The sequence below is a fragment of the Temnothorax curvispinosus genome, unplaced genomic scaffold (assembly GCF_003070985.1).
Source record: "Temnothorax curvispinosus isolate PA1 unplaced genomic scaffold, ASM307098v1 QBEX01015975.1, whole genome shotgun sequence".
In the NCBI taxonomy this organism is placed as follows: domain Eukaryota; kingdom Metazoa; phylum Arthropoda; class Insecta; order Hymenoptera; family Formicidae; genus Temnothorax; species Temnothorax curvispinosus.
Window position 1 is genome coordinate 323936 of NW_020225755.1, and position 25048 is coordinate 348983.

A 25048-nucleotide genomic window follows, 5' to 3' on the forward strand; every position below is an offset into this window, starting at 1 on the left:
TGATTCACTTTTATTATTATCGCGGATAAATATAACATACTACTAATTTACGGTACACGTAAGTGTCACTCACTAGACTGCGAGGCATTTCTTGCTTCTTTTCGCAGACAGGTCATGTCCGGTATCCCGAGAGTTCTATGGCATGCCAGCTACTGAAATATATTATAATTTGTCATATTATTTACGTATTATAAATTTTGTTATCAATTCTGTAATATTTCACAGCAACTAATGTCATTCTGAGACTTAAGGTTATATTTATAAAATTTTGTATCTGAGTAAGTGTAGAATATTTTCTTTTCAGAATCAAAAGTAATGAATACTTTCAGTGCTCTGAAAAAAGAAAAATGATGTGTTTATTCTGGAAAATATATAAATATTTTATGTTTTCTTCTTGATATTTCATCAATCTTTTACTATCTTCAAAAATAATGGATCTCTTAAAGAAGCACGAAGAGATGCTAATCTCCTGTCCAAAATAAATAATGGATCTCGATTTTTGATAATATTATTTGTTTCTAATGTTATATTTTGCAATCATTAAGTGAGTGTAGTATATTGCAGATAATGTTGTCATTAATGTTTTAATTAAGACATTTCAAATTTGAATAATCTAAATTAGTTATATTATACAATAATAAAGTTGGGAAGTTTGTAGATTGTTTGTCAATATCAGTATTCGTAAATATATTAGGCAAATTTACAAATAAACATTTTATTAAATATTAATATGAAATGTACGATATATAACAAAATAATATGCGGATAGTAATTGAAAAAGAAAATTAAATCAATTTTTGTTAGAAAATTAAAAAATAATAAATACATTTCTACACAAGTATCGTAATCTCGTAAAAAATAAACGAAATAAAAGAATATCGAAACTTGTAGAGTTATAGTCGAGAAATTAAATTAATCGAAGCGTTTTACTATCGAAAATCATTATTAGACAGACTTTGAAGTGTGTGATAGGCCTGTAGAGATTATTGGCGGACATATTTCGGCCCAAAGACCTAAATCTTACTTCAGCGAAGAATCCCCGCTGCCCTTTGGCGTTCGCCATCATCGCCACCGGCGGCGCAGCATCATCAAAAGCATTGACGTTCCCACTGCACACGTGCCGTGTGCAAAGCCTGGGGGGCTATGACTAGGACGCTCCCGACGCGAGCACAGTCATTCGAATCCAGTATTAGTGCGGTGTAGAGTGTTCGGTGTTTTGTAATCCACTTACTCGAAATCTTCTCTCTCTCTCTTCCTCCCTCTCTTTATTCGTTTCTCTATCTGTTCCTTTCTTTTTCTCGCGCGACTACGATCGATTAGTGGTGAGTACCAAGAGATAACAGTGTGGCGCGGATACATACCATATACTACTGCTACTACTATCAGACACTATCGCTGATGACACTCTTCTTAGCCGCATCGATCGATGCCGCATATACCGACGACACCGACGACAATACACAAATATCGCTATCTGTATCGCTCTGAAGAAGTGCACGTAGAATCATTGCAAGCGTGATTTACTTCAGCCTCGTGATTTGTCTGTTTTCCTCGTGTGTCTTCTTCCGAAGTACTGAGACTCGTTTAGTGCCATGAAAGATATTCATCGAGATCTTTGAACATACATCAGGTCAGCTACTTGGGTGAATTGTCGATTATTGATTGATAATATTTCCGAAATTTTTTTTAAAGATCAGTTTGCAATCAAATGATGATCTTTCTTAAGCGGTACTAATTGTTTGCCAAATTATGTAGTTCAAAAAATTTTGATTCTATTTATGCAACAGTGATTTATGTTTATAAAGTTATTATTTTAATTATAAAGGATATAAAATACAATAAATCTGTCAATTTACCCATGCAGCCAACTGGACCGCTAGTTTTTTCTGATAAAATTGCTAACTTATCACACAGTCTTATCTAACTCTGAATTTTAGAAAACTGTTTTTAAATTATACAGTGTTTTATTTTAAATTAATAATTTACGCATTTTTATTATATTGGAGACAGAAAAAAGTAAAAAAAAAAACATGTAAAAAATATTTCGTACAATTGAATCCGTCCCTTTTAAGTTGAAATTTTGATTAGGATATTTTTATATATGGAAGGATTTTGACGATTCGGTCGAAAGCTGATCCCGAATTTGAGGAACATTTTATAGCCTTATTTAATAATATAAACGAAGATATAGTTAACAAGATTTAACGATAATTGGCGGGGCAGACCGCATAGATGGACAGGGCGAAAGATGTCTGTGCTGTCTAAGATGAATATGGCATGCTGGAAAATCTAATGTCCTTAATATCTAATCGTGTAGAGATTAAAATAGAATCACGATCACTCAACATAGATTCTGTATTACGTTATAATTAGACATATGAGATATTAATAAAGTTGACAAACTAATCTGCCCGCCGATCCTAAGACGTTAGAAAGGATGAAGGAATAAAAATAGTAGGAATAAAAATATCGAAATTTAAAGATTATACTCTTATAATAAATATATAAATAAATAAATTTTAGTTGATCAAATCTAACAATTCTAGTGAATTAAATTTATAACACTGATGATGCTTCTTGTATCTAAAGAAACACATAGACAGTTAAAACATGAGTAAAATATAATAATCTTTTTATATAAAAATTTCCGAATAGATTCTAAACAATATTTGCGATATTTAATAACGTTTAAATAAATTTTGCATAAAATAAAGTTGCATGTAATCATAAAAGTTATTATTATCATGTGTATTTGAGTTACCGAACTAATTTTAAAAATACGAACGCATTTCCCCCGCTATTATTAGTTACTGAAACAGTCTCTCGTCGGCTGGCGATGCTAATTAAACTAAGTTATCAAATAAATTCGAACGAGATATTATTACCACGTTGAGCGAAGTAGCGAACATGATTAACCAAATAGTCCCGATGCTTATTTTATAAAATCATTATAACATTACTTGTAAGTTGATAGTTAATTATAAAATGCAAGCCTGGATAAGAACATGGATTTTCCAACGAATACGTTAAAAGGCTGTTATTTAAACATTTAATATACTTTTAACGCGATAAGAGAATTAGCGATGTTTCAAGAATACGTCAGAGATATCCTTCATCTGTTACGAATGAAGGAGAATTGAGAATTAAGAATTCTTCTATAATTTCAACGTTTAATTTGGACGATATTACTTAACAAACTAATGCTCGAAGAGTAATAGGCAGGTATAGGAGGATGGAGATTCTCGTATACCGTGATAATATTTTGATTTCTTCATTCGAATTGATGTAACATGAGATATCATATGTTTTATTTAAAATGTTTTATTATATAGATATACATTAAATGTAATAATGTATCACGCAAGTCATCGGGTTATTAGGGTTTCTTTATACTTTTATAGCACGATCTAATTTTAGGATCCGAAATTCGTCCATTCGCTATCTAAATATGATTTAGCAAATTTAGTTTGATACACATGCCATGATAATATTTTCAGATATTCACAAAAGCTAAATTCAATTCTTTTTTATCGGGAGAAATTATTTATTCCGATCAATTCCAATTGTTACAAAAAACTTTTTTATTTCGTTAAGTAATTATTTTCTCATTTGGTAAATTATTTTTTTCGCTACAAGTATAAAGCTTAAATATTGTAAAGCAAGAATTTATGATAATTGCCGATGATTCATACACGCGTTTGTTAATGCCAACACTTACCACATCGCTACAATTGCTCATTCTTGGCCGTTTCGTATCATTATTATACATATTTTCATTTAATTATAGCGCTCGTCAACATTGCGCAGGTCCTTAAATCATGACTCATTTCAACAACTTATTAACACCGGGGTTTGAAGTTTTAAGAGTAAAGATTGTGCGGTTCATGGACATTGTATATTTTTATTAACATTAATAATATGCATGTATAAGTAATATACATAAAATCCAAGTTTTTAATATTTTGGAAATTCCAATGACAAAGTAATATATTGTACTGTATCTATATAATACTAATATATAATAAATATAACTATATAACTATTAATGCTTTAAATTGTTAAATCAATTTAATAACAAGTCTATATAAACATTATTAGCGGGGCATGATATACAACAATTAATTAATAATGATTGAATAATGTATAAATTATATGCAGAAATACTAAAGGATGTTTAATGTAAACAGATGAATCTTATAAATTTCGAGTTAACGTGTTGGTGCCTGGTTTCTTATTTTCGCGTGTAACGTAACACTTCGACGTGTAGGGACACTTTGCAGCCCTATCGGCGTGGCAGGACACGCGTTGGGTTACCGCGCATTCCATCCACGAATATGCGTGCGATTGAACGGTAGGGGTAAAACGAGGAGACCGCTATCGTGGAGAACCTAGCGCCTTCCCTAATACGGCTTCGCGGACTCGCCTGCACGCGTCTGCACGGATATAGAATCGCCCGCGTTCTCTCTCTCTCTCTCTCTCTCTTTCTTTCTCTTTCTCTCTTTCTTTCTCTTTAGCGCGGTGCCGCCTGTTTCTACTGCTTCTACTACTACTGGCGTGTCATATCGTTACCAGATACTACTGTCAGTGGTAACGGAGCGAATTTATGCAGCTAAAACGCGCTAATCGCTACCGGGGGTACATGAACGGTATAGACATGAATTAAAATCAATTTTTCAAGGGGAATGAATAATTATTTAAATATTTAATTGAAAATAGAATATTATTAAATATTAATCCAAATTACATAGCAAACATACTATGTTTTTATGATAACACGGCTACTAAAATATGTATTTTACTGATGGCTTATTTTCTATGTATTGGTTCATTATTTTTAAATTTGACAAATTTGTTTTATAAAGACTATATATACATCAGAGTAAAGCAAAGTAAGCTGACTCCTCGATGTAAAATCGTCTAATTGTTGGATCTCATTAATAGATTCTATTATTTTTCTTGAGTTATTTATTAATAATCTTCAAATTTTACGAATAAGATTTTGTGATTTAATTCTCTAATGATGTATTTTAAATAATTGAATTTACAAACTGTAATTTGAATTTGAATTTGAATTCTTTACATCTAACAATAAGTAAATTACATATAAATAGAAGCTTTAGTGCAAATTGAAGTAAAATTTTAATAAATGAAATAATAACATTAAAAAATAAATGTTACTTATTCGGTTTAAAAAATAAAAATTGCAAAATTATAAAATTTAATTTATTATAGAATTACATATTTAGAAAAATAATAATTTTTTAATAAATTTATGCGAAGTAAAAAAATCGGTGAGTATAAGAAAAGTAAAATATGATTAATTAAATATGCACATACTTTTATATTTTTGACAATTGGAATTGCATTTATTACACTTGAAAATATTTAAAATCTACTTTCTAAATCTCATAGAATGATTTCGCCACTAATATATTAGAATGATAGTCCTCCAAAATCTAATTCCAAAAATCTAATTTGAGTAAATGCGGGCGCTCATAAGATAAGAGTGAATTTTCTATTTAAATTTTTAGAGCAACTCTACCGGAGTGAATCACGATTCACTGAAGATCGACTGATAAATGACTAACAGAGTAAAATTTTCCACTTAAAATTGTAAAGTGGATGGACATAATTCAATTTTATGGACACTGATCTATTGTACTCAAAAAGAGTGCAAAAATATTCTGGGACACTCTGTACATATATATAAACAAATATCCTGACTGACTGACTGACTGACTCATCAACGTCCAGCCCAAACACCTAAACCTAGAAACATGAAATTCAGGGAGTATATTCCTTCCATAACGTAAGCATCCACTAACAATAAGAAGGGATTTTTAGAAATTCGGCCCCTGACGGGGTGAAAAGAAGTAAAATGTGTTTTCACGGGTGTTGTTCGACGGGCAACGCCGGATAGCTTAAACTAGTACATATCTATAAAATAACGTTGCAAATATATAGAATCTGTAGGAAAACGAAAACAATATTAAAAGATATTCGATGTAACGTAAAATTTATTTCTGAACTTAAATTAAAAAAGAGATATAAATATCTCTACTATTTCCTACCATTGTTAGTAGTAATACAGCACATTCGACAGAGTCGCTAAACATTTTCCCCATTTCACAGGCGTTTATCATTGTTATATGGAGGAGTAAAAGCCATAGTGGTGTAGTCAAATTTTTTAAAATATTAACTTGTGTGTATAGATGCAATCTACACAATATATAAATTGCATCTATGCACACGAGTCGATATTTTAAAAAAATTGACTTACATTACTATGGCTTTTACTACTCCATATGTAGAATAATATCCGTATACTTTTTGCAATTTAAAAATTAAATTCTTGCAACAATGATAGATAATATAATGCGTATAACAACTATAATAGTAATGAAAATAGTTTAAGCTATTTTTGACGCGTGGTCAGGCAGCAGGATAAGAATAAAAAACCAGATATTTAAAATTACGCTTTATAGAAAGGCGCACAATTTATTATAACTGCAAGTACTATTGCAGTAATAATAAATTTAAAGTAATTAGTTTATTTTTATATTTATTTCAACTATTATCGCTGTATTTATTTTATTTTTGCAGAATATTATTATAATGCATTATACCTATACGACATTGTGCCAAATGTAACTACTATCATCACCATTATCTGTGTATGCTGTTAAAGCGAAATATTATTGCTACGTGATATGATTAACTAGCATTGCCAAACGCTATTACGCACAACCATTAATGTTTGTGCCAGATATCATCACTATTTCGTTGCAACAAGCGTGTAGATCAATCGCTATGTACTTACTTCTACGTTTTCAACAACAGTAGCTTAGTTTATACAGTGGACGCAAATATCCATTTTAAATAATTAAAGATTTTCTACATTGTATCTCTACCGAAATCATCGAAATTTTAATATCTAAATAGTAAATATCTGTAATGACAATATACAATATTACTTTCGTTTCGTTTGACATTTGGATACATAAATAAATTCTTCTGTTCTTTCATGCAGATATCATTTAAAGAATTTTAAGTGCAATAAAATTCAAAATATAATGTTTTAATCTATATATCGATAGTTATTATCGGAAAAATGACAATACGTCTACTTGAAAATAATCTAATTGTAAGATTAATGTTTCATTATTTATGTATTTTCTATCTTAATTCGCTAAAATTCTTTATTCTTTTATTTAACAAATAAATTACTGATATCTAGGCTTTGAATAAACTTTTTTTCTCTTTCATTTAGTTTCCAGTTTCGCTCTATTAATATAATTATTATATTATTAAATAATACTTCTGATATAATTCGCAATTTCTTCAAATATTCAAATGTATCGAACTTATTAACAAAATTTCCTCTATGTAAGTAGAAAGACATATTTACCATCGTACATCTGTTCAATGCTTCAGTATGTCGTGCGTGATATACTTTTATTCCCCTTTCTATATAGTTCGTTCCTCCACTTGCTCAACCGTGCGCGCGCTTTAAGCTGGCCACAAAAATAGAACTGGTTGCCGACGAGTCAGACGGAAACGCGGATTGTTTACGTCCTCGTAAGCGACCGGTTAGGTAACCGAAATGGGTTACCGTACCGGCGATGATTCCTCTCGATATTAATAAAGATGTCGAATTTGATTACGGATTTTGAATTTCGAAACTATACAATTTTTGATAAAATGTTTTCGCTATAAAATTGTGTTGCTCTCGTTCAGATCCTTCCACGAGATTTTTTTTTAAGAATAAAAGTCATTTCCAACGTTTAAATAATTATAATGCACTTCTAATTGTATTAGCGTTACGAACTAATTATCATAAGATTAAGATTATCATTTTTTCAGTTGTTTAACAGTATAAAATAATAATTTGACACTACAACAGCTTCTCGACTTGACATGACGATGATTGATTTGCGACTAATTTCGGTGCAGTAAGATAACGCGCGTTAACAGAGTTTCCTTTTCAGTATAAAAATGCCTTTCAAGCCCGTGGAACATCCAAAATGCCCTAAATGTGGCAAATCTGTTTACGCTGCAGAAGAGCGAGTTGCCGGTGGGTTGAAATGGCACAAAACGTGCTTCAAGTGCGGTGAGTAAACAAACGTAATTTTATAATTTTAGAAATAGAGAGAATGCAAACAAGTGTTCTTTTTAGTCACATAAGAGCAACGAATCAATACTTTGAAATTAACAGGAGAACCGATGTCATTTTGTAACTTAAAAATATGAAGGAAAAAGATGTTATAATACATATACACAAAAATTTTTTTAATATAAACAGGTATTTTTAATTTTACATAGACATTAACAAAAGCATTTATCGTGCAAATAGCATACTTTAATACAAGTACATTTTTATAAATTTATTTATTGAAAGCTTTTAATTGATATAAAAATGATATTTCTGAACAGTTATATTTTCTTATAATAAAAACAGTATAAGTGGAAACAGCGCATTGTTGTACGCAATCACCATTTAAATAGCCAGATATTTCAGTAAATTTGAGACGCTCAATTTTATTCGTAAAAAAATGCATTAACATAAGAGACATAAAATAATTTATTTTTTATGTGCTTCTGCTTTTTCAAAATTTGTTTGAAGCTTATCTCTTTATCTGAATTTAATGGTGTATTTTTCTATGTGTTCTGTGACATGTGCACTGTAGAATGACCGAATAATTTCATTACGAAAAACATTATCGAGTTTCCTATTTTTAGGCTGGTTTAAAATAAATTTTATGCTCGGTTAGCCCGTCGCGATTGTAATCAGGTCTGCAGGTTGCCAAAAATCAATTGTCGGCTGTCCGGTAGTGTGCTTTCGGGTGCAATGACCGATGTGAATAATTCACAATAATCTCATTGTTGAACATTGCCGTGGCTTGAAAAGATGCATACATAATAACTATTTCTAAAAAGGAATGAATTTTAAGAAATAAATCATAAGTGAATTAACGTATCTTATATTAATATTACAGTAAATATTTTTGAATATTTCATTTGCGTATCAATAAAATATTACTCTTTTTGTATATGTGTAAAAATATATAATATATGTATGAATTTAAAAAATATATTATATATTTTTTTATATTTGTGCAGAAAATAATGGCACTCCAATACTTAAATACATTTACGTCAATATTTACGCGCTATTCTTCGACAATAAAGTGCAGAATATAAGTGAGAATATTACAAAATATGCTTATTTGAGATATACACTTAGAAAATTGCCGAATTAAAATAAGTTAGACATTTGTTCAAGTATCCCGTGGTAGCACAGAATAGTTTACGGTACTTAACACCTCGACACTCGAGTACATCCAGCAGGAAGCGCCGTAATCTCCAACGACGGACGACGACCGTGTGTTGCAGGTCTTTGCGGCAAACCGCTCGACTCGACAAACTGCTCCGAGCACGAGGGCGAGCTGTTCTGCAAAGTCTGCCACGGCCGCAAGTTCGGCCCTAAGGGCTACGGCTTCGGTGGCGGAGCTGGCTGCCTGTCCATGGACCAAGGCGAGCATCTTCAAGCGAAGAACGAGTGAGTGGCATCTGCCGTCGCACAACCTCGACCCCCGACACCCACCCCCCTCTTCTTCCCTTATTCCTGAGTAGCATTACCACCAACGTGGTCCCACGTCGGGAGCGTCTCTCTGTTGTACTACCCTCTCCACGTAAAGACATCCTCCACGTGTGCGAAACTGAAAATCGACCGACCAACCGTCCGTGAACCGCCCGTGATCCATCAGCATGAATTCTTCTCTTGGTCAATCGCGCCTCCAGCAACTCGGAAGAAGCCGCTGCCTGCGCAAACTCGTCCAGGATGCCAGGAGAACACGCGTCTATGTATACGTGTACAGCGTGTCCGACAGAGTGAATCGCGTTTTTCTACATTTTCCTTCTCCTTTTTCTTAAATTCTCGATGCATGACGAAGAGAGAATCTCATCTCCGCCTCGGTTTTTGTCTTTTTTTCTCTCTCTCTCTCTCTCTCATAAGAATTAGATCTAGACGGTCCTTCGTGTCCTGATAGTTGAATCTAGAGGGTCCCTTAGGACCAGACTGTTTTATTCCCACCTCTTTGGAGTCTGTCATCACCGTAGGCGAGCATGTCACCGCGTTTCTCTATCCTCTTCGAAAAAAGATCCGTCCTTACCTTGTCGATCTTACTTCTCGCGTCACCGTCGTGCATCACATCGTGAACGACGTTCAATTTAGTCCAACGTTTAACCCCTTTTCCCCGAATCCTTTTTCCCTCATCGTCTCCCGGTGTGACCGGCCAACATCGTCACGTCCGATCGATTGAATTGTGCTCTCTCTTTCTCTTTTCTTTCTTCTTCTTCTTCTGTGTTAATTTTTTTTTTCTTCTATGCGAAATACATACGCTAGTTTATAGGATCATTTGTACCATCTGTAATAAGTGCCATTAAAAGTGGAAAAAAGGGAAAGATAAAACTGGAAACAAAACAACCAAGCGGTGTCTTTCATTAACGAATATAACACACGTTTCCCCATTACCTTTCAGTGTGTAGACAGATTTATCAATGTACGAGTGACGTGCATAACGAGCGCATCGTTCGAAAAACGCAGAACGGAGCCACGCTAGTTGAGCCCGGTCAAAGTTGCAAAATCCTCAATATAAATTACCGTGCGCGAGTCTACTTTGAATTCCGTGTAATCAGATATTGAAACTGATAAATTCGACAAGTTAAGATTTTTGAATGCTATGGAATACGGAGAGTTATTAAGATAATTATCCTATTATCGCGAATAAATGTCGAAACGTCACTTTTTCATACATCCATAGCGTTGAAGCGCGAACTCGCTTTCAACACGTACGACTGTAATTTTGACCGGGACTGAACGACACGAGAGACTCTATGAATCTACGGAAGTAGACTGTTGAAGCGTGCACACGTTTCACCGCACGTGTTCCTTCTCTGTTTCTCTGTGACGTCGAGCCTTTGCGTACGAAACCCGCATCCTCGGCCCTTCGTCTTCCTCCCTTCAGGCTCTCTTTCGCCGAGAAAGGGGACGAAGCTTACGAAAAAAAAGAGATAAAAATGTGTATATATATATATATATATGTATACGAGAACGAAAATAAGAGAAAAGAAACACACGACACACCCCGCCCCCGCCAGCCCCGCCGAGCACGAGCCAACCGGAGGCAAGCATTGAACAATATACCGTTGTTACTTTATCACATAGTACGAGCTGCGTGATAAAGAGAAAATACCGAGTACAAGAATGGTGAGCATCGAGTCAAATTGCGCCTCTGTCTCTCTCTCTCTCTCTCTCTCTCTCTCTTTCTCTCGCTATCTCTCCTTTTTTTTCTTTTTTCGCCGCGTGACGAAGCTTCTTTTTCTTTTTTGTAGCTTATATACACGTAGCTCTCCTGCATGGCCTCTCTCGCACCACTTCTAATCCTATAATCTCGCTAACACTTAGCCTTAACTACTTGCGTGGGTGCTGGCGCGTGCGTGCGTGTACGTGCGTGCGTGCCCGCGTGCGTGTTAGTGTATTCGCGTACTATGTCGATATAATGAGGTAACGGCGATCCAACACCGTTCTCGACAGCGACAATGTTGCGAAGTAGCGATGATAATGCCATTGAGATGAGCCCTCATACCTGTCGGCTATGTTCCTTAGTTGGTAGTCAGTAGTTAGTAGGATACAGTGCGTGTTCACACAGTCTGTTGCAAATGCACTTGTCGTGCTCTGTGTCTGAATGTCTCAGATTTCCCTGTCTGCCTTTTCATTGACCTTAAACGAAGAGAATTATTCCTTGGTATAAATATTTCAAGATACAATTCTCTCTTTCTCTACATACACTATAAATTAGATTGTAAATTATAGAAAAGAAGTGATTCAGTTTCGTGAATTAAGCCTTGTTAAAATTGAATTTAATTGAAGAAGCTTTATTTAAATTTAAAGATAGCGGGGGAAGAAGATGTTCAATCAGATACGTGCAAATCGGTCAATGAACTTATAAATGAAAGAAAGTGTGGGCTACCTATCCTATATTATTACCTATTACTAAATTATACCTCAAAGATCAAGTTTATTTTAACACTTTACTCGAGCATACTCGCGGGATTTCTTAACATGTACAGTTTTTCTTTTATTAAGTTTGGCACATAGTGATCAAGCACACTGTGTCCAATACGCTTTTGGATCGTTTCTGGGCCGTCAGGACGAATCTAAACAACCAATCGTGATAAGTGCATGTGCATCTGCACCGCTCACGTATTCCGCTGTACATACACCACTGTACCGTAAATGTAAAACCCCATCTCAGCGGCGCAATTGTCACGCTACAAGGAGGACAGGCACGATCGGTGTTACTTCACTGTGTCGATGATATTCCACCTCACGGTACGGATGCGTGCGTATACGCACGCACAGGCTCTCCACACTGTACCCGACACGGCGGCACTTCTATATTCCCCTCTTCCCTGTGTCCCTTCTCTTTTATCTCTCTTTCTCTCTCCGTCTGTCTCTCCTTTTCTTTTTTTGACAAATTATTCGTTGGCACAATTATGCCGTATTACACGTACGGTTTGCTTCTCGGCTCTCCTCTCTCGGGGCTCGGCGGAAGCCACGTACCGTGGTTGCGAAGGGGAAAAATTACGCTAACACGTTGACTAACACTTGCCTAACAAGCTAACCCGTAATACTATTTGATGTATTTTATGTTATCTCCCGGCCTTATCAAATTTGACGTAACTTTCTTCGATGTCTCCAACGAAAATCGGATATAATGCAAGAAGATATTAACTATTAATGCAAAATCGGAACAAAAGTTTTTGACTTTATGTAAGATTTTATTGCAGTTTATTTTAGAGTTTGGAAAGTTTAAATAAGTTTCAAGTTTCTACATTTGATATATTGTACTTGATGTACCTTACGTATCAGATAGAATTTAAAAAAATGTTGATTTTTCGAAAGGCTAACTAAACGAATGTAAGTTATTTGTAATACTTGTCCAAGAATCATTTAGCAAGTGGTGCAAAATATGCATTTTGTTCATATAAATATCCATGTACTTGCGTCTTGACCAATGCAAGACTTGATATTGGGCATCTTAAAATAGAGCATCGTATTCTTCTTGTATATTTGCGTCCGATTATTCGAAGAATTCTGATGTTCGTCGGAATGGGATGTCTTGATGGCGCTATTTGTTTCTGTAGACTAGTAGTGTTTAGAACGTGTTCAGTGGAATTGACGGATCACAATACGCATTTTAATAGTTTCCTAAAATTTTGTACTTATGCATATACATCATAAGTTTTCATAATTCCCTGTAAAGTATTTTATTGAAATGTAAAAGTAATTAACGAAATATGGTAGAGATTCTCTTATGCTTCTATAAATTAATCTGATAGTTATGAATGCTCGATAATTATATTTTTGCTTTAGTAACCAAAATATTTTTGTTATTTATACATACTTTGTCTTTCCTAGCTAAAGATTCTTTTTAGTTTTAACTTCTCCATTTTTTCTTATACATACGTCTATAACATATTTACATAAATTTCCAAAAATATACTTTAGACTTCCAGATTTGAATTCCTTAAATGTTTACTTTGATTTAAAAAAAACTTTGATTTGGAAAATCTGGATTACTCCGATATCAAATTCTAATAAATTATTTCGATTACTACAGTCACTAAACTTTTCTGTTTTATAATTATCATATCTATTACTTTACGTGTGAACCATCAATTTCATTGTTTAAATATTACTTTATCTGTGTGCTGTATTTAATGGCTTCCACGTTCAATGCTTACATCTGATTACCGAATTATGAGATTCAAAGATAAAACGAATTAATTTTGGTGGATCATCCCTCTTAGCTCTATAAAAGACACTGCTCCATGAAAAAAAGTATTGTAAATATATGTCGAAAGTGATAACAAATGAAATGATTCGTTTTACCTCTGAACCTTACGACGATTATTGCGTAAACTTTATTGGTGGATGGATTTTAATATATGAACTGAATTTCTAGGGGTGAATTTTCGCGAGGTTCGAACGCTGTTCTCGAGTCGCGAGCTATCGCCAAAGCACCCGAGGGAGAGGGATGTCCTCGCTGTGGAGGGTACGTTTACGCCGCCGAGCAGATGTTGGCCCGAGGAAGGGTAAGTCCATTTAAAAGATAAGGCGTACGCGGTGCGCATTTAACACTAAATGCGACACAAATAGAGACCCTGGCAAACAATCAATTAAGAAATCCTATTAGCATCAAAGTTTAATTGTTTACCAGCGACGTGTGAACATTATGTGTATTTAGCGTTAAATGCACAACGATAGAAGTCTTGCGTCTCCTTGGTGCTTCGACTGATCGTTCGCTCGTGCAGTTTAAAAGATTAAAGGAGAGTCGGCATACCTCAGTTAATCATAAGTACACAGTTTTTTCATTAATCTTTCGGATACGTTGAACGGACTATTAATCTTTTACTCGTGAAGATAATTGATAGAAAGCGTGCGAGTTTCGGGATACTGTGCGAATTATAGACGTTCTATAGAACGTAAATATACCAGATAATTTTGTAATATATAGGTTTGCAATTACCACTTTTATTCAGAAATCAAAACGCGACCATATGGTTTTTTTTTATTTGTTCATCAAGTGCTTCTTCCACCGATCTCTGTTTTTAGATTGACAGACGATAGTGGAAAATAGCCCTTCTCGCGTACTCCTCGAATTGCAGCCTTAATCTAGGTGCGCGCTGCGATCCCCCTGTGGGTGGGGCCAGCCTCGAACCGCGAGGATATTTCAACGGGCGAGGGCGGCTTGCGGGATTGTAGTGCGCGATTTAGCACGCGAAGCAATAAAATCGGTCGCTGACGCGACGACAGACAGATTGACGCAATCGGCCGTCCTCATCGTCGCGCTTACTCACATGTATTTCGGAAAATCTGGACGGAACTTACCGCGTCGCGGCAAAAATGCGTCGCGCGGATTACAAAACAGCTGCGGCAACGCGCGGCGTATCGTGGCTTTTGCCGCGCGTCTAAATTCGGCACGCGGCGCGTGGTAATGGACCGCGTCACGCGTCCCCGTAATCTTATCCAATCTCCATTTCATAACAATGTGCGGAAAAAAACAGCGGCCGGGAGAGAGGAACGGGGGTGGATGGGAGGGGGAGAAGGAGGAAGATTCCTCGCTCTCTGGACCGGGGGTGTGCTAGCCTAGAAACTTTCTCGGTGGTTTCGTCAGAGAGAATGATTTTGGCGGCGCACCAACTGGCCGGCCAATCTTAGCCGGCCCGATACCCGGCGATAATATGGCTCGCTACCAGAAGGAGCGCCGCGCCGCCGCTCGGAACCAGAGAAATGGAGGCTAATTGCTGGCCGACAATCTGGTCCAGCGATAATCCGCGCGCGAAAACGGCGACGGCGATCCATCTTTCTCGTCGTCCGTGGACGTGACTCACCGGCGCGCGGCGTACCGTTGAAATCACTTATTTGCGCGAGAATTCGGTTACGCAATTCCTGCTCGCAATTCTCCTTGAAAACGAAGAATCCGTACATTGTCTCCTTGAATTTTGTGATAAGACCCTACTTCGTCAAAATTTTTAAATCTTGGATCACATCACATGCGAATGCACTCTCTGATATGAAATCTTCGATACCGTTGTAGAATCAAGGAAAGCACTAAACTTCTCTTAAGGCACTCGGTCTGACGATCGAAATGTAGAAATTGACATATTCGACGATTCGTCGCGGCACCAAGAACCGATAAACGTCTCGTCGGACTCCAGCAGACCGCCGTTTTTCGTCAATCCTCGTTCTTGTGATTAGGCTTACCATAAACTGTGCTTCAAGTGCAAAACGTGTCGCCGTACTCTGGACTCGACGCTTCATTGCGATGGTCCCGACCGCGAGATATACTGTCGAGGTATCTTCCGTCTAAAGAATCTGCAGTACCCTTTATACGGCCAGTTCCTTAATTCTTTCTCGATTTGTTGTACAGATATCCGTACTGACAGTCCTGTGTTCTGAAACGTTGAACGATTATATTATCTCCTGAACGTATTTATCTATCTGTCTACCGTTCCGTTCTGACTCCGTTCGTTCTTGTTGTTGTTACCTACTAAAATCAGTTTGTAAACTCTTTCCACGCCGCCAGGAAACAGCCCCCGAACATACAAGGGCTGCAAGGTATCACAGAAGAAGGATTAATCAATTGTTCTATCATTCTTTTTTCTCGTCTTTGTTATCTATGCGGCGCGCGAAATATCTGTTTATTTGTTCCGAACGAATTTAGACCGCCAGAATTACCGCTCTACTACAGGAAATCATAAATAACGGAGATCAAATTACGAAAAATATTGTTAGTGAAAATGCTGTTAGTTTTAGTATTAAGTTTTATTTTTCTATTTAGTATTAAGTATTATAAGTTAGGAGTATTATTTATAATAAGATTGAAATTTAAAAAGTTTTTAAATCTTAAATAGTCAAACAATATATTATAAATGAATATGATAAACAAGAGTTTATCAATAAAATTTTAAGAATTAGAATAAAATATTATAAAAAATGAGGAAGAAACATATAATTTCAAAATAAATCTTGTTTTCTTAACTTTTAATTATTTAAAGATCAATTTGCAGTATTTTGTAATAACTTTGAAAGCCGTTTGAACTGAATTCAATATTAATGTCTTTTTGGATCATTAGAAATCATTATTTTTATCTTGAAACTACTACAATAATGTTTTCTAGGAAAAAGCTATAATATATAAGCCGGCGTGAGTTTCGTAAGAGTATTGGAACGATATAAATATTAAAATAGCTTAAATGAGAATAAAGATTTACAGTAGCACATTACTCGTTGCTACTGTCTTGAAACAAATCTTGGCGGGATACAAGGAGCTTTTAATGTCTGCGCTCCTGAAACGATTGTACAAGGAAGTAATATTGTACAATAGTACTTTCGCCTCTCCTTAGAATTTTCAGTGACTAACCCATCCTTTGTGTTTCGTGCAGCAATGGCACAGGGAATGCTTTAAGTGTGCCAACTGCTCGAAAAGATTAGACTCCGTCAACTGCTGCGAAGGTCCTGACAAGGACATTTATTGCAAAGGTAAGGATACGGTACGATCGCGCGCATGAAGACGTAACGTACAAGATATGCGAAATGTGGTACAGAATTAATTTAATTTATGATTTAACACATATATGCAGATATTTTTCGCACATGAGCCGCTGAATAATATATGTAAATGTTACCAAAATATTGATGATCAACTATTTCAAGACTAGGAGAATTAAAACTGTCAAAAAATAGAATTCTCTATTTTTTCCCTTGCGTCTTAAAGAAATCGGTTGAACCTCTAAATATAGTTGAAAAGAGGCATGTAAGGAATATTTTTCTAATCACATTAAAATAAATATAGAGAAACTCTATTTTTGATCAAGCTGGATCTTTTACAGTAATATTTTTGTATAAATTTATATATTTTCTCCGTTCAATAAACACTTCTTCTGCACATCGATTACTTATCGATCTTGAAAGACAATCTCTTATTGGAATAGTAAATTCATATAATTAAATCGATAATTAATTAATGTAAAATTAATGCTAATAAGCGCACCTTTTAAAATTTTAAATCATTGCAAAGAATTTATTGCGAAAAATATCACTCCAGCCAGGGCTTCGAATCTGGATCTCCCTTCAATTCGTGACGGGCATTTTTGCCATTTCGACCGCCGAGGCATGTGGTGATCGTATACCCAATAAATATTAAAGAGAACGTCTTTATTTCGAGCGACGTGACATATCGGTCAAGTTTCACTTATCATTGCATATTAATGTAAACAATGTAATCTGAAATACACAAGGTTTTCTGAATCTACTGTCGCTAGAAAATAATTGTCTGAAAGTTCTAGAATATTTTATATGCATATAATAATAAAAATTCTCTAAAACATCCTATATTGTACACATTAATTAAAATTTTATTAAATTTTCAATTTGTTACACTGCATTATGTGTTTAATGCAAAGGACAAACTGGTATGACGGCATAAAAAAATCTAGAGGAAAATAAAAAATTGTATTATAGTAATTAGCGTATCTGTACGATTATGTCTTTGTCGCTGACCATCATCACGAGATAACGTTAGGCGACGTGAAACCTTTAATCGATATTGTCTGCAGTATGCTACGGAAAGAGGTTCGGACCGAAGGGTTATGGCTACGGCCAGGGTGGCGGCGCCCTGCAGAGTGACTGCTACGCCAATGGGTGGGTTTTCAGAGTCGGGACTGAGATGGGAAGCACGCGAGAGAGAGAAATCCCGCCTCGGCTTCTACACTTTCACTATATATGATGCGCTTGTCTGCTTAACAGCTTGCTATCCGAAGAAATTCGGTCCGCGGGGTGTCGGCCACGCCGGGATTATGTGGATCGGGCTGCAGTGCGATATTGAGGACGAGGGGTACGCGCCCCCTTAGTTATGACGATTATTATTTTGCGCGCGTAAACAGGGTGCTCGGAGAAAGAGGAGCGGCGCGAGTAGCGACAGCTTTATCTTCGAGTAATCTGCGTCGATTTTTTTCTTATCAAAAAATTCGTCGAGCTTATCTCTTGGCTTCTGCACGTTGTGCATATAGAACGAGAAACCACCCTTACTATTTTGTGAGCATTTACATTTGAAATTGAAAGAATGAATCTTCCGGATCTGTATAACAATTTCTTTTTTAATATTTTTGACAAAATAATATTGGATACTTTTGTCCCGAGGAATTCTTTACACGAAAATAAGAAATATTCAAAAGCAAAGTACAATATTAATTATCAAAAATTAGTTACAGTTTAAAAGTAAAAATATTATCGGAATACTATTTCTTGCTGTTGAATAATAAACTTTTCAGATCCTGAAACAATATTAATTTTAATCGAATTTTACAATGAGTCAAGAAAATGAGAAATAAAAAATGCAAATTAATATTTAAATATGTAAGTCAGTATTTGTGCAATTTTTCTCTCTCTTTTTCTTTTGAATATTCAAATGTAATATTCTGCAAGCATGATTATACTTCCAAAGATATATATGCAATTTGCACGAAGAAAATCTTCTTTCATTACTTTTTCGTATTATAAAGCTGTTTTAAATTTACAAAGATTTAAATCAAAGAGATAATATATCAGGGTTGCCACAGAAAATGAATTTTGAAATTCCCTGACTTTTCCATGTTTCGCAGACGATAATGGAGAATTTTCCATGACGAATACGTAATCTTAAATTTTAACATTCAGAAGCAGGGATTGCAGGAAATACAGCTTATTTTATTAGAAGCAACACAAACTTGGAAGTAGTAACGTAATATAATCTTGAATGCAAATTCAGTCTAACAAAAAATAATGTGTATTGGAAAAAGAACTACGTTATGAAGGTAGGGAAAAAGGCGATTGAGTAAAAGCACTAAATAAAATATAAATGTTATGATATTTAAAAAAACAATAAGTACTCTTTAGAATAAGAGCATTTGTGAACAAAGTTCAAAATTCCAGACTCTTTTATACATATTTCCCTAAATTTTCCAGGTTTTCCCTGGCCAATTTAAATTTTCATGACTTTTCCCAGTTTTCCAGGTCTGTGGCAACCCTATATGGATAGGCTGTATTTTTTTGTGAGAAAAAAATCACTCTCGATTTTCTCGAAGAGTATAAGAAAAATTGCTATTGGCGCGCACCTTCTCCAAAACACCGTGTACATGCGTGCGCCTGTGTGTGTCCGTGTATATATAATATATACATATAATGTGTAGGTATATATAATATACACATATTTATACATACATATAGACCGACGCCTTAACGCTTTGCGCTCTTACTCACCCCGGCATCACGAATCGGCTGATCGTATCGGAATATCGAGTGTCATTTCTCAGTCAGGCAGATCATAATTCGATCGTTTTACATTAGTGGAATACTCACGCTGACGTTTATAGTTGCTAGAGACTTTCTCTTCCGTATACATTCGACATTCCTGTTATCACACGGTCTGTACGGTCTTGTGTGCACGTATATACTTATAAAACCGAAACTAAACCTGAAATTCATGTAGAATCCGAATTGTTATTGCTAACATCCCCTGCGACTAGATATCATATTAGTAATCACGTGTCATATGTAAGTCGATCTAGAGCTCTTCATATTTTCCCTTAATTAATTAATTAAATAGAAAGTCAGACGTGTGACGTATAATTTGCTTAAACCTCCACGAAATGAAAACTTCGTAATCGCGTGTTACGGACACGGAAGAAAGTCAGGAATTTCAATTGTGATTTTAATGACTTTTTATGACTGTGCAATTTTTTGCATTCTTTAACAAGATTTGTCAAGAGTTGACGAAACATTGGAAAACTTTAGTATCTCTTCTATGTGTCTTGCCAAGCGATTACCGACGATCAATCATCCTGTCATTCGCATGCAGTTCCGTTCTTTTGTAATATCACGAATGAGCCGCAGAGATAAGAAAAGCGGGGTTAAAATTAAAAATTAAAATTAAAATTGAAATCGAGGAAAACCCAAAGTTTCCCGTGTTCTGTGGAGTTCAGATGCCTGATCAAATTTACTTGGGAGACGATTGGGCAGAATCAATCGCTTTTCCATATAATCCCTGCGGTTCAATGATCGGCCCCATGTCGCCGAGAACGACCGGCGAAATAATGTGAGTGACCCTTTGCGGTGCAGCGATGCGGCTCCTCGCACCACCGTGATCGACACCGCGATAATCAAGGCCCCGCCCGGCAAGGGCTGTCCCCGCTGCGGTGGCGTCGTCTTCGCCGCCGAGCAAGTGCTCGCCAAGGGCCGCGAATGGCACCGGAAGTGCTACAAGTGCCACGACTGCACCAAGACCCTGGACTCGATCATCGCCTGCGACGGTCCGGACCGGGATGTTTACTGCAAGACCTGTTACGGGAAAAAGTGGGGACCGCACGGATACGGATTCGCATGTGGCTCGGGATTCCTCCAGACCGACGGGCTCACGTAAGTCTCGAGCTCCAATGCTGGGAGTTTACGCGTAACCCTCTGCTGAACGCGCGACTATAAATACAAGTCGTTTTAAATAACCGAGCTCCACCGGGCCTGTAAAGCGCGTTGAACGAAGACTCGTAAAGACTTTGAGTGACTTTGCAGATTCGCAATGCGTTTAAGCATAAGATATTGACCATAGTTAGCGGAAACTAATTAATAAAGTAATTATTGATAGAATTACGAAAAAGTTTTTACCACTAAGTTCATAAAGAAAATTTGTGTGAGCATTATTTTATCTACTTATATATAAAACTTTAGCGAGTTTTTTATATAAATGTGAAGTATATGTTTCTAACACGAAAGTTCACGAAAGAAGTTTCGATCTTGGACAAAAATCATTGAAAAACATGTTATAAAAATACTTTATATGTTGTGACATAATTTAAGAGGAAAATGACAAGTACATTTCGAAGGGACTAACAGATACTGAAATTGGAAGATAAAAGATGAAATTTAAATTTCAAGCGGAATTAGCACGATCATAAGAGAAAATCTTACGAATTTCAGCGCATACATCTTCATTTGCATACTTTATTATTGTGACCTATCGGTTTGAGTGAAATTAAACAGTTAAAAATTCAGTTGACATAAGATTAAATGAAACATATAAATTCGACCAGGCGAGATCGTATCGTAATCGCGTTAATTACCCGCAGGGAGGAAGAAATTTCGGCCAGTCGACCTTACTACAATCCTGATACGACCTCGATTAAGGCGCCAGCTGGGCAGGGTTGCCCCCGTTGCGGTGGCATGGTGTTCGCCGCTGAACAACAGCTCGCCAAGGGCACCATGTGGCACAAGAAGTGCTTCAATTGCGCCGAGTGTCACCGACCCTTGGACTCCATGCTGGCATGCGACGGCCCCGACAAGGAGATCCATTGCCGCGCGTGCTACGGAAAGCTCTTCGGGCCCAAAGGCTTCGGGTTCGGCCACAAACCGACTCTCATCTCGACGAACGGAGATCATGCCCCCTCATAGTAAGTGCATCTCGACGTGCTTCCCAAGAGTAATTAGTTTCTGAAACACGGTGTAAAATATACAATAGCGAAAAGTTTGCTGTCGGGGAAACTTCGATGATTGATAACGATCTTGATAATCGACCTACTTCTCTGATTAGAATTTTCTTTTAACACTCGAGTAATCGTGTGAGAAGCAAGTTATAGGAATGGATTATTAAACACAGCGTCATGATTTATGTACGGAAATACTGGAACAAGCTGTTACTTTTTTCTATTATTCTTTTCATCCATGCACCTGCGCGCAAGAAATCTATATAGAAAGATAAGATTTATTGAGCCGCGTACAATTTTTCTACATTACTTTTTTTATCTACACTATGATAATTTCAACGAAAAATACATTTGAAAATAATAATACATACATAATTATGCATGGATTACCTCAATTGTTCTTGACAAATCAGACCATTTTCTGGTCTTCCCTTTCGCTCTATCACATCAGATTCCCAGACGTCGTTTTTCATTTTTCGCAGCATCGACTCCAAGCCCGACCTGGGCCAGAAACGAAACGACGGGCACGGTTGCTCGCGCTGCGGCTACCCGGTGTACGCCGCCGAGCAGATGATCTCGAAGAACCGCGTTTGGCACAAGCGGTGCTTCAACTGCGGCGAATGCCACCGTTCCCTGGATTCGACGAACTTGAACGACGGTCCGGACGGGGACATTTACTGCCGCGGCTGCTACAGCCGGAATTTTGGGCCCAAAGGCGTGGGCTTCGGAATAGGCGCAGGCACCCTCACGATGGCCTAATTGGCAGGCTCTATCCTCCCCCTTTACGCGCCGCTCGAGGAACACCCTCGATCCAGTCTTATATATTAATGTAAATACATCTATATATAGAGGCGTCTGACTGTGTATCCGACGACAGACGAACGCGCTGCTCCGGGAATTTCGATTTCTCCTTTCCTATAGATTACGACGATTCGATAATGTCGGTGACTACATTTTCATTATCGCGAATAGCGCCGTAGTGCGGGATAATGGTGTCTGCTTGACTCTATGGTCGACAAGAATCGATCGCGCACGGATAATCCACTGCAATTGTTGTTGATAATATTGCGATGTAAAATCGCGCATTGATCGTGTTACGAATCAATTCATTATTGAACTTAATAATCTACTTATTTGTTACACGAACCAATGTATAAATTTGTCGTTTTAATAATGGTTAATAATTATGTTTAGAAATATAAAAAAATAAAAATATACGATTTTTTATCTATTGATTAATAGACTTATTTAATAAGTACTTTTATTTTCTAAAGACGTTTATCTATAAAATTTTCTTTGTCTTAAATTTTGGATTTAAAGAGGGAGTCGATTTTTTTGTCATTATTAAAAATTATTATATAAAAAATTGCCATTATTAAAATAATGCGTTATCTGATCGCAAGTTATCAACAATATGTGGATTTATTCTCGCAGTCAATTAGACCCATTCACGCTCAATCGTCACGATGGCTTGCACCGGTTGCTATGAAAATTTTACGAGATTCGTATTGCAAGAGTTAAAACTGCCAGTTTCACCAGTTAGATATTCTACGATTCTCGTTTCATGCGATTTTCATAGCAACTTGAGTGATCCTTGATGACGATACTACTGCGCAAACGACTAATCTGTTGACGAGAAATTATACGAACGTACGAAACTTTTATTTTTCTTCTTTTTCTTTTTATTCTTAATCAGGAAATAGGAGATTACGACTCGAAAATCGATCCGCGAGATGTCAGACTTGGATTTGTAAAGACACTGGCAAATTGAATATCCCTGAACTTATAACTATTTTGGCCGAATTTATTGCTCAAATATTTTTGTTTCTTTCTTTTTCGATAAAAGTGAAAAATCTTTCTGGATAATTTCTGATCTCTATATTTCTATTTATTTTCACACTTGATCAAAATTTTATTTCAGACTTAAACTTAAGATCTCTTTTTATCTTGTTAATTCGATCCAAACCAACTTATTAAGATATTGACTCCCATCAAATTTTTCTGACATAAATAGAGATTTAGAGACAACCTATTTATATAGAAAGCTTACGGACGGAGATATTTTCAATAAGTAACGACGAAAATTGCCAGACTGTTTTATATCGCTGATATTGCTCACTGTTTAACGTTTTTAATCGTTAGCATTGCTCAAGATTAGGCATATTAAATAATGCCTTTTTCTCTCCTCCATTAAAATTGCGAAATAGAATGCATCATGGAAATTAAAGATGCACAGCTTTTTTAACTATTTCGCATAACAAATCGGAATTATGTGCGGTGTAACGATCGTAAAAACTCTGCCACGGGTAAGTGTTTTCTTGATCGATTTTTAACTTGAGGACAAAGATTTTGTTATTTACAGCGTAATAATTGAACACATGGCATCGATTGCAGCGGATATTCGCGGACGACACATACGGAGATATGAATACGAATAAAATCTAATAAATATAATAACCGGGCTACGACCAGCAGCAACGATGTAACCGACGACTAAGACGAGAAACTAATTTAATTATGATTTTCAATAAATGTGTACTTGAAATTTTCTGAACATTCTTTTTTACCCGAACGGAATAAGGTAAAAACGGTTTTTAATTTATATAAGAAAAAATATCAAACACCATAGGAAGATGTAACAGAACAAATATAACATTAAATTAACATTAGATAAATTGAAATAGCAATATAAATGTTGACTGTGACGTTGCTTGAAAGTAGATCTCCAACGAAACTGTTGTGGGAATCGCTGGAGTGATTTCAACGGAGAGAAGTGAGTATGAGTATGGTGTAAAACACTAATTTCATATATTTATAGCAACAACTGTACAAGTTCCGGTTCACACATATCGATAATTACCATTCGTTAATCTTAACAATAATGGCGGGAGCAACGAAGCTGTTCAGAGTTCACGAACGCTTCCTGGCTTGCGGAGACGAGCCTTTTCCCATCTCGTCGCCGCGCGCG

The 25048-nt window shown here is 36.1% G+C and overlaps 1 protein-coding gene across 4 annotated transcripts; it reads left to right on the plus strand.

Annotated features, from left to right (window-relative positions):
• The first annotated feature begins 1172 nt into the window (after positions 1–1172).
• On the plus strand, positions 1173–24625 carry LOC112466182 (muscle LIM protein 1-like). Of its 4 annotated transcripts, none has more exons than XM_025034134.1 (9): positions 1173–1322; positions 7989–8110; positions 9394–9559; positions 14031–14160; positions 17014–17110; positions 18187–18271; positions 20726–21022; positions 21727–22047; positions 22563–24625. In XM_025034134.1, exons 2-9 carry the CDS (start codon positions 7996–7998, stop codon positions 22837–22839), a joined length of 1488 nt encoding a protein of 495 aa, XP_024889902.1. In that variant the 5' UTR covers positions 1173–1322; positions 7989–7995; the 3' UTR covers positions 22840–24625. The 4 variants fall into 4 exon arrangements, 3 of the variants coding, with proteins under 3 accessions (XP_024889902.1, XP_024889903.1, XP_024889900.1); XM_025034132.1 differs by lacking the exons at positions 17014–17110; positions 18187–18271 and adding exons at positions 15827–15923; positions 18377–18464 and having other exon boundaries at positions 1205–1322; XR_003042115.1 differs by lacking the exons at positions 20726–21022; positions 21727–22047; positions 22563–24625 and adding an exon at positions 15827–15923 and having other exon boundaries at positions 1175–1322.
• Positions 24626–25048: the final 423 nt, after the last annotated feature.